This window comes from Pteropus vampyrus, unplaced genomic scaffold (genome assembly GCF_000151845.1).
Source record: "Pteropus vampyrus isolate Shadow unplaced genomic scaffold, Pvam_2.0 Scaffold6, whole genome shotgun sequence".
In the NCBI taxonomy this organism is placed as follows: Eukaryota; Metazoa; Chordata; class Mammalia; order Chiroptera; family Pteropodidae; genus Pteropus; species Pteropus vampyrus.
Window position 1 is genome coordinate 479999 of NW_011888787.1, and position 10640 is coordinate 490638.

General features: G+C 51.0%; 1 protein-coding gene across 2 annotated transcripts in view; it reads left to right on the top strand.

Moving 5' to 3' along the window:
* Positions 1–1935: 1935 nt before the first annotated feature.
* Positions 1936–10640, top strand: part of ACP6 (acid phosphatase 6, lysophosphatidic) — a 12729-nt gene continuing 4024 nt past the window's right edge. The window contains exons 1-4 of one of the 2 annotated variants that reach the window (XM_011366291.2): positions 1936–2568; positions 8875–9003; positions 9122–9252; positions 9591–9670. In XM_011366291.2, the coding sequence (XP_011364593.1) occupies positions 2347–2568; positions 8875–9003; positions 9122–9252; positions 9591–9670 (562 nt within the window). In that variant the 5' untranslated portion in view covers positions 1936–2346. Of the gene's footprint in view, positions 2569–8871; positions 9004–9121; positions 9253–9590; positions 9671–10640 lie in introns of both variants that reach the window. The other variant, XM_011366283.2, reaches the window with a different exon arrangement.

Below are 10640 nucleotides of genomic sequence, written 5' to 3' on the forward strand. Positions count from 1 at the left end.
GGGATGTAACAGACAATGTCCTCGACAATATTCCACGATAAATCCTAAAATTTCATTCAGCAAGCGTTTATGGAGCACCTAGTATGAGCCAGGCACTGTGCTCACTGTGGAGAGAAAAAGTGAATGTGGTCGTTTCTCATCCGATCTCATGGTTGAAACCGAGTTTCGTTTCGGCATGATATTAAATGCAACCCTCTGAAGACAATTCGGTGGGAGGGCTTATTTCTCAAGCGAGCCCTGACTTGTGGTAAAACCAGGGTTAAAATAACAGTCCTACCCCCAACTCTGGAGCCTTCCCCGGAGCACGATGTCAAGATGTCTAGCCTCTCTTTTAAAAAGTCTCTCTGCAGCTTACTGCCGCCCCCAGCACCACCGCACATCACACTCCAAGTATTGGCAGGACTCCCCAGGGGTTCCCTCACATATGCTGACAAATGGTGCTTTCGACTATCACAGGAATCTGTCATGCAACCTAGCCTGCTCTGGCTTCCTGCAGAGATCTGCTGAGAACCGCCCAGCACCGCCCCCCTCACCCTCAGCCACACGTGTGGGCCCGCAGGGCGAGCCTCTGCTATTGCTCATGCAGGTCGAAGGTGCCGCTCATCTGCCAGAATGCAGGGTGTGGACTGGGGTGCCCTGCCCCTTATGCAGGAGGTCTTGGTTTCCGGATGCCTCATTCCATGGCGTTGAAGGGTTTCTGATGTGGTAAGACCGTCAGGGATGCTGAAGCTGCTCAAACACAGGGCCCCCCGCACTAAAGCTGTAGCACATTTTCACTGAACCGTTAAGAACAGCTGCCCCGCAACCCGAATGTAACGGCGGGGTTGTCTGGTGCTCCCGATGCCTTACGTCGGCTATGGGAAAACTCTTTCTGTTTTTAATCACACCAGGGCACACAATAAGGCTCTGAAAAGTGAGTTCTAGGCCAGGGGGAAAACTGGACAGTGTGCAGTATTCCAAAATGGCCCTTCCCCCACAGCAGGGTGTTCAGAACCTTCTAGCTTGATGAACCTGTTTGGAGTCAGGCAGAAGCCATACTCCGTAACAAGTATGTTACCTTCACATCTGATCCAGTTTGATCCAAAGACAGAATTTAGGATGACAAAAGAACTGATTATTACTTCATATATTCAGGCTCACACAAATGTCTCCCCGCTCAACTTGACCTTTGCCTGGACATGGACACAAATGGTTCCACTGTGTCCTGTTGCCAAGAATTGGAACACAGGCTTGGGGTGGCTGTATATGAAAGAGAAACAGATCAGCAGGTGGTTCAGGTTGGCATTTTTTTTGTAAATTAAAGTGCTTAGTCACCGGGGACACTTGCAGACGAGGCCTTGATTTTTCCGCAGGAAACGTTCTGGGTAAATAAAGACATCAGTGAGCTCAAAGTTCTACACGTTTGCCACGATGTACGCCTCTTTAAACAGAGAGGGGTGGACAGTAAATGAAGATTAAATGCAAAGCACCTAGCGCTGCCCTTGGCACATGGCTAATCAATCACTCAGTAAATAGGTGTCTTAGCTCTGAGCTTCAGCAACTCCGGCTTCCAGGACTTCAGAGAAGACCACCCGTCCTAGTCTCAAACTTACTGCCCTTCGCCAGCCATTTCTACCCTTGTCCTCACGCTTCCTACACTGTCCCGCCTGGCACCCTCGCGGACTCATTCCCACTGCACTAGCCACCAAGCCCCGGAGACTCGCACCGGCTGGGGCTGAGCCGCGCCTCTAGGTGCGATGCCACCGCGCGCGGCCTTGTGGGAGTTGTAGTTCTCACAGCTCCGCCTCGGAGCAGGCGTCGCCGCGGGACTCGTCTTCCCATGCTCCTCTGCGCGGTCCACTTGGGGACGGGTCCACTTGGGGACGGGTCCACTTGGGGACGGGTCCACTTAGGGCAAGTCCCTGGGTGCCTGAGGCAGTGGGTGAGAGTGTTTGCTTATAGAAAAGTGGGATCCGGTGGTCTGTGTTAGTGGGGTCAGCGCCGCCGAGGAACTCGGGGCTGGTACCCCTCCCTTCGGCAGTGCCGGGGGCCAAACTTGGAATACAAGTTTGGGGTTCCCTAGATGCGTTTCTCCCAACTTTCCTCCCCTCATTTTAGTTCCTTAAGGATAAGGGTCTAAAGGGCGGCCCCGTCTGCGGCCGGAGCGGCCAATCCCGACCGCGGGAAGTCGCCGCTTCTACCGCCTCTTCACCGACGCTCGCAGTCGGGGTTCCCCTCAGCGGTCCCAGCCCAGGGGTGTGGAGGTGCGCGCCTGCCGGTCCCCGCTGAGCCCCGGCGTCCGCGGAGGGCTTGTGCTCGCCCGGTGCAGCCGTCCCGCCCGGAGGGGGCAGCCGAGGGGCCCCCGCCATGATCGCCCGCGCCTTCGGGGCGCGCCTGTGGGCCCCGCTGGGCGTCCTGGTCTCCCTGGGGTACTATCTCCAGCAGCGGCGGCTGGCCCTGGCCCACCCGCGGGCGGCGGACGGCCAGCAGCAGCCCGTCGACCGGAACCTATTAAAACTGAAAATGGTGCAGGTCGTGTTTCGACACGGGGCGCGGAGCCCTCTTAAGCCTCTCCCGCAGCAGGAGCAGGTGAGAGACTGGCCCAGGCCGGGGCTGCTGAGTCAGGCCTCGCCCCGAACACTCATGATGGAGCTGGGTTGGGGCTGGGTCCAGACGGAAGGCAAACAGGAGTCTCCAGTTCCCTCCCCAGCTCTTGAGCAAGGGTGCTGGCCTTGGAGCCCTGTGCCTCTCATCCCCCTCCGACTTCGCGGGTTCAGGGCAGCCCCAGAACTTTCAGCGGCGCGGGCGATGGCTGCGGGCGTAGCACAGCTGGTAGTGCTGGCTACTTCTGGTGCATATAACTCGCCTAGGGGTCTCGTTAAAATGCAGATTCTGATTCAGAAGGGGTGGGGTAGGGCCTGAGATGCTGCATTTCTAACAGATATATGGTGACCTCGAATGCAAAGGTGGAGTGCATTTCTGTGTGGCAGTTTCGAAAAGTTGTCCAAGAGTTGCAGCGACTTTTATGACAGGAACCACCCCAACTGGGATCAAAGTGGATCCCAAAGTGGATAACAGAAGTCAGTGATTTGGGAACAGATTTTACAGCAGCTTCCTCTAAGGGTTTGCGGGAGACCGTTTGAGATCCCTTGAAGGCTTTTTGGTAACAAGCGCTCTATCTTGGGGCTCATCTTTTCTATTTAGGGTTTCCGAACCGATTGTGGAAGAGATTTGAGGTAGGAAACAAAATTTTAATTGACTTGTCTTGTGGCCATACTGTCTTAAAATCTACCTGATTTAGTCAGGAAAGTTAGGATTAGAGTGCAAATAATGAGTTTTCTAAATCAGCGGTCCCCAACCTTTTTGACACCAGGAACCAGCGCTCCTATGAGAATCTAATGCCTGATGATCTGAGGCAGAGCCGAGGCGGTGATGCTAGCGCTGGGGAGCGGCTGCAGGACCGCTCACCTCCTGTTCTGCAGTCCAGTTCCTAACAGGCTACAGACCAGTACTAGTCCACAGCCCTGGGGTTGGGGACCCCTGTTCTAAATGTTTACCGTTCATGGTTTTATTTCTTGGAGAGAGCCGGTGGAGGTCTCTAACCTCTCACACAGGTGGGCCTTAGGCAACTGGAAATCCTCCACCCCCACCCACCCCCGCTGTCATACTTATACCTGTGGTTTTTGCATTGTTAGTTTTTTTTATGTTAACATTGGCGCAGGCTCAACGGAAGGTCTAAACCTGGTATCAGGTGTACTCTTCACGATCATAGTTGCTTTCTAGAAACTCACAGGGCTTTGTACAACTGAAAATCCAGTTTTTAAAGCTGGCCACACGTGAAATCAAACATTGAAAGCACTTCCCACATTAATAAGTCTTGGGTGGCACATAATTCTATTACCGGATTTCTAGTTAGCCTTTCTATATGGCTATACCACTTTCTGGTGCTGGAATTTCTTTTCTTTCTCTGTCTCTCTTTCCTCCCTCCTTCCTTCTGCTTCGATCTATTTTTAGTCCCTTACTTTGCCTCTTTATATTAGGTCACTATATCATCCTTATGATTTGGTGATTCCTTATGATTTCTGTCTCTGTGCACCCCCACCCCATATTCTTGTTACAGAAAAGCTGGGAAATAAGGAATAGAAGACTTATGTTAAAGACAAAGTTACCAGTGCTCACAGAATAAAAGTCTGAGTGTCTAAGCCTAGACTTAATATGTACAGTAGATATAGTCCCTGGAGGGCCTGAAAAAGATCGATTCTTTTCAAGCCTTCTGCTGAGCCACTGGGTATATGATGGGTATCATCTGCCTTTATTTTGGAAGGGGCAGTTGTAGCTCAGGTAGAATGCCAGCTTCATTTGTCTTCTGTCTGTGTAGCCTTAAAATATGGAACATCTGAGTCTGTGGCCTTGCTTTGCAGTTAGGGAGGGTACATTACCGCTCCTGCCTGCTCACATTCTCCAGACTTTAGGCAGATGCATTAAACATCTTTGGTTATCTCGCATAAAATCTTCTGCATAAAAGCTGGAGGTGGAACCAGCTCTCTTTAAATTTAGGCTGCGAGCCACTGTCATCGGCCCGCTGTGACTGTTTTCTGGAGTTCTTCTCTCGGGTTTTCTTTTAAAGATTCAATTTGACAGAGGTTGTTGTTGGGATTGCTAATCTGCCTGGCTCTGCTATTAATTATAGTCAGAAGGGACTACCTGGCAACAATTCTAAAACTAAAATTGCCTTTGGTAGATGTTGCCAGACTTCTGACTGGTTTATAAATAAACCTATGATGAGTCATCTCATTCAGTGATCTCACAAATCCTCAGAAGGTAGCATCGTGTAAAACTAGATGTTTAGCTGAGTTGTTTTCTTATGGCTTGAATGGCTGTTGACAACTTTTTTCCCTTTAGCTGTGCTCTGGAAATAAAATTCAGGGACTCGATTGGCCGTTTTTTCTGGCCGTTAGATTAGATCCCAAGTACACATTCAAAAGACAGATTTGGTCCTGCTTTTGGATTTCCCTCAGCTCCCTCCATACAGTGGCAGGGTGGTCTCCAATTCAGGCAGGGCCTCAGGTTTTATAAAGTCCTTTGTATCTCAGTCCCCCTGTTGATTAAGGCATTTGGGCCCCTATTTATCTGATAATGTAAGTGAACTGGGAAGCATAATGCCAGTCTCATCGTTGCTTAATACCTACCCGAAGCCCAGCTAAGAGAAGGGTTTTCAGGAGGCGTTACATGAAGGATGTGCCTGCCAGTCAGTTTATTCATTCCTGTGAAGCAGTGTTTCTTAAGCGTGGTGGGATATTGGATTCAGCTGGGGAGCTTTAAAAAAAATACTGATGCCCGGGTTCTCTCCCAGAGATTCTGACTTAAGTGGCCCTTGGGAAGGATTTGTCTGTTAGCAAGAACGATATGCTTCTCCTCAACGGTTTGGCTTGCTCTGATCTTCACGCTAGTCCAGCTGATCTAGCTTCTCCTTTTACAAAAAGCCAGAAAGCTCGGCGCCGAATCTCAGCCCTCCTACAAGTGTATGGATTGTCATGGTGTGCGTTTTTGCGTGACTTTTCACTGCATCCTTTTTTTTTTTTTTTTGTCTCTATACTCGTTTGCTTTCTTGTGTGCTTCGAATTGGCCGTCTTACTATATTTTAGGTTTTTCTGTCATCTACTTTAAGTTGGTTCCTGAAAATGGGGTACAAATAATTAAGTAAAATTATAAAGTTAGTTAGCTTTGCCACTAACTCAGGAACAAGGATGAGTGTGCATGAGAGGCAGACACCATGTATGACACCGATGTGCCGTCCCTTCTTGAAAATCTGAAAATGTGTGCTCTAGACCTGACCTAGATTTGCAGAAGTCATTCTGCATCGGGAAACACCAATGAGCTTCCATCTGTGACTGTGCCTAGCAGCAGGAGATTCCTTAGTGAGGCCACATAGACCTGGGGACCTGGTGACGGGACCCCCGCTAGACACTGGGCTTAGAAGGATGGATAATTCAGTGTCAGCTATAAAGGAGATTGCAATCCTGATGAAGGAGAAAGACAAAACAGATTCCAGTTATGGAAATATGCTAGTAGAGCTGGGCATGCAAAGGAAGGGTCTCAAATTTAAAATGCCCCAAACTGAGCTCAGCTTCTCACCTGTCCTGTCTTCCTGTCTTGGTCTTCCATTTTTGTCAAAGAGTACCTCCATGGCCCTTGTCCCCTCAGGCACTCAGGATCAAAATCAAAGTAACTTTTTCTGTATGCTTCCTTGTTTACCTGCGAACCTTACATAAAGCTTTTATTTAGTCACTTGCCCAGCTCGACTCCAGTGTCTTATACCCACATGTCTATTCCCCCTGCCTTACGTGAGGCCTTAGGCTCTCGTCGCTGCATGGCAGACATCTTGAATTTGCCTTTTCTGTATCTGGTCTCCCATTCCAGTTGTGATCCATTCTGCTGGCTTTCAGACCATTCCGTGGAGCCTGTGGGTTAGAGGGCTGCTGAGTGGCCGAGGGTCTGGGTTCCCGCTCTTACTTCACACAGAGAAATTCTAGTTTGTGCCTGTAAATAGACAAATCTAAAGTGAAACCCTACTCAGCGTTTACTAAGTAAAAAGTTTGAAAACCCCTTCCGGGTGGAGGCAGACCAGCCTACTTCTCTCCTCTCTGCGCATTCTTCCCCATCTCTGCTCAGCTCCGGCTTCCCGCCTCGTCTGGAAATTCCCGGTACCACCCTCTCTTCTCGCCTCCTCCTCACTCTCAAGTCCAAGTCTTTGCTTGTCTAAGTCCTGTTCATTTCGAATGTCTTTCCCTCCGCGAAACTTTTCCTGAATCCCAAGCTAGAAGAGGAGGTCTGTCTTGCCTTTGAACTAGTGAGGTCTTCATCCGGGTCCTTGTAGTTACTGCTGTCTACATTCATAGCTTGCCGTCTCTGTTAAAATGGAAAATCCAGAAAAGACAGAGTCTTGTTCTCTCAAGCTTGGGATCTTCCACAGGATCTGGCAAATCGCTGGAGCTCTTGTCAGTTGTACTGTGTGCCAGGCGCTTTGTCGGGCATCCAAAGTACAGAGGACAACAGATAACCCAGTCTCTGTTCTCAAGAAGCTAAGTCGACTGAGCCGGACAGACTGGTCAAGATGCTGTTCTCAGACAGTTGGATACAGGTCACCAAAAAGAGCCATGGAGCTGCTGTGAGAGCCTGGGGGCCATGGCCGTGGCTTCTGGGAAATTTAACCTGTCCTGCGGAATGAGCAGAAGTCTTTCCAGATGAAAGAGAAAGGAAAATTCCAGGCAGAAGAAACAGGAAGTGGACAGGCCAGGAGGTGCCATGGCGCCATGGGAAACAAAGCTGGGTGGCTAGAGAGTAAGTGTGAGGGGCAGGGGCCTCGTGCAGCTGTGAGCCCTTGCGGGGTTTTTTTTTTTGTAGGGAAGTTATGGGCTCAGACCTTGAAAGCGGGAGCAGTGATTGAAAGAGAGGAGGGAGAAGGTCTCCACACTACGCACTCGGTCTTCTGGCATCTGTTGCTGCAGCACCAGCTGGGCAAGAGGCTCAGGTGTTGGGGGCTGCGTGCAGGTGGGACGGAGACCACAGCTTTCGGAAGAATGGAGAGCTTCCTCCATACGAAGAGCACCTGGGACGCCCAGTGACACTTTCCTGGGATATTCCTGGGAGGGGGCAAAGTAAACCCGATTGTATGTGACGTGGTAGGTTTTCAAATGTTTTAAAACAAAATGAAGTAGTAGTAGAAGACTGCGTGAAAGCTGCAGTAGTCACTGATGGCCAGGTAGGACCCGAGTGGCATTGACCCTTGGAGAGACGTCGGATGGGCAGATAGCAAGCTGAGAAGGTGCAGAGGAAGCGCTGGGCCCGGTCTGGGCAGACAGGCGGAGGGGCAGCTCAGCTGGGGGACGAGGCTGGGCCGATGTGCAGAAGTCCTGGAAGGCCACGTGCTTACGTCTCGAAATATTGGGGAACGCTATCGATGAGATGAAAGTCGCTCGGCGAGGTGCTTACGCATGTGTGGACTGTGGGAGTCTGTCCCAGGCTCGAGTCTGAGGTAATAAGGTTTTCTGCTCTGACCTGACTGTAAGATAAGAGCCACTAGAGTAACCGTATTTAGCCAGCGACCAACACACTGATGGATGGGGGTTTGGCGCAGGGATAGGGGAGCCGTAGGGAGAGGCGGGGGGTTGAGTTGGGGCCTAGGAGAATTCTGGGAGCATTGAGAGAGAAAATAGTAAGTTGGGAAGAGGAGTTGGTGTATGGGATTAGAAGAAAAGACTTTTATTTTGAAAGTTAAAGTCATCGCACCTGACTCAGCGCGCGTAAAAGTCTCCTGGGCTCTCGGAGCTACGAGACCTGTAGCTGCTTGTGACCTTTGCCAAACCGAAAGGGTATGGTTGGGGCAGGAGCCAGATTGCAAGGAGTCAAGGAAGATGGTGAAGAAATGAAGGTTTCTTGAAAAGTAGCTACTTGTCGGAGAAGCTGGATGAAGGAAAGGTGGCCGCAAAGGATGTTAAGCACAGTCCTTAGGGACGGCCGTAGACACCTGCACGTTGATTCCTTGAAAATTCTTGCAAGTCTGCGGTCACCGAGATGTGATTCTGTTTATTCTGTCTACTCTTTCATTCACCACGTTTTTCATGCCAGGCATTCTGGCCACTTCTCTCCTTTACTTCAGTCTGGGCTTAGGGCCAGAGCAGCCTCTTGACAGTGAGTACGAGTGTCACAATGGCCGGACGTGGGCTGAGGACACCTGGAATAATAAATCTGGTCTTTTCTTCCCTGCCTTGCAGCTAGATCCAAAGTTTCCTTCCTCGCTCCCCACGGCTGCAGGTTTCATGTCAGGGTGATTCCAGCTGTTGGATATGAATGTTCTAAGTTTCCATCAGTGGGTTGTGTTTTTGGTCCTAGCAGGTGGAGTGGAATCCCCGGCTGTTGGAGGTCCCCCCGCAAACTCGCTTCGATTACACTGTCACCAGTCTCGCTGGGGGCCCGAAACCTTATTCTCCTTTCGACTCTACATACCATAAGACCGTACTGAAGGTGAGCGATGCTCCGTGCTCTGAGAAGCCCTCCGCAAAGCTTCGAGGGTTTTCTCTGGGCTGGGCTTAGCAGGCTGTGGTGTTTTCATTCTTCTCTCTCTCTTTCTGCCCCGCCTCAGGGGGGCATGTTTGCCGGACAGCTGACCAGTGTGGGCATGTCGCAGATGTTTGCCCTGGGAGAGAGGCTGAGGAAGAACTATGTGGAGGACGTGCCCTTCCTTTCGCCCACCTTCGACCCTCAGGAGGTCTTGTGAGTCACTGGGAAAAGACGTGTCGCACCCAGTGTAAGGTCCTGAGCAAGAGGAAACCAGTCCAGACCCCCCAGATGTCCTCACTGTTGAGTAAGGTAGTTTGGGGCAGTTACCGGTAGATAATAGGATCCTGTGAACAGCTGGTCACTGGAGGTCACAGGCACTGGCTTCCGGGGTCCTTGGGGCAGCCTTCCCACTGATAGATGAAGGATTCTGCCCAGCACCATGGGGCCCCTGATGTGCTCTCGAAAGCCTCCCAGCTGCTCTGTAGAGTAAAGTAGATCGTGTGTAATCAACTCTTCCTTTTTTGAGTGTCTGCATTTTTGCTTTGTTCCAGTGTTCGTTCCACTAACATCTATCGGAATCTGGAGTCTACCCGGTGTTTGCTGGCTGGGCTTTTCCGGTATCAGAAAGAAGGTTCGAGTCTGAAGTCTATAAGTCAGCCCCTGTCCCCAAGGAAGTTTTCCTTCTTAGTTGCAAAGCCCCCGTCTCTCTCTTCCTTGGTGCCTCTTCCCCTGGTCCCTCTCCCGCACACGTGGCTTCCCTGGCATGATGATCCCTTCCCGTCGGGCCTTCTCCCGGTCCGACCTCCGGCCGCGGCTGCAGCGATGATGCCTCAGCTGCTCCGATGGGCCTGTTTCCTGACCCCGCCTCTAACGCTTCTGCACAAGCCGCGTGAGGCATCCCTAGCCAGGTCTTGTGAACAGCACTGGCAGCTGTTTGCTTAGGTGAGACACTGCTGAAAAGGAGGGCAGGAGGGACACTTGGCTGGGACCCAGGCCTCCCGCGACGGCTCTGGCCTTGGTGATGACCCACAGTCAGACCCAGGCGGCATCACTGGCTTTGGTTCAGCCTTTCTTTGTTGAGAAAGTCTATCGGGTCTGGGTTTTGGCAAATTCATCCAGCGAACGATGGCTGCTAGGACCGCTGAGGACCACATTATTTGTGGATCCCATGTAGCGAGGGTCTTTGACTATCAAATGAAGCTGCATTAAATTTACGTTTAATTGCTGGTCTGAGTTTCAGATCATCATGACCTCCCCAGAGTTAAAATACTAAAATGGTGCCCTAAGACAAAGGTTCTTGTCATTTGGTTTGACTTCTTTAGCAGTATCTCAAATAGATAGAACATTTCCATCAGGCTTTTAAAAAAGATATGTAAAATGATAGAAACCTCCAGGCCAGAGGCGGCTGGCCTCGTCCCCAGCTGGGTTGGGTAGTGCTGCCGGTTCTGGCCGCAGTTGGCTGCTGACTGCTGCTGTGTCTGAGTCAAACACAGCAGACAGGTCGGGCTGCCCTTTACTTCCCTGGGGCCCCAAGCTTCGGAACGGTCAGTCCATACCACCTGGCCTCCTGAAAGCCCTTCACTTGCTCAGCTTCTAAAAGG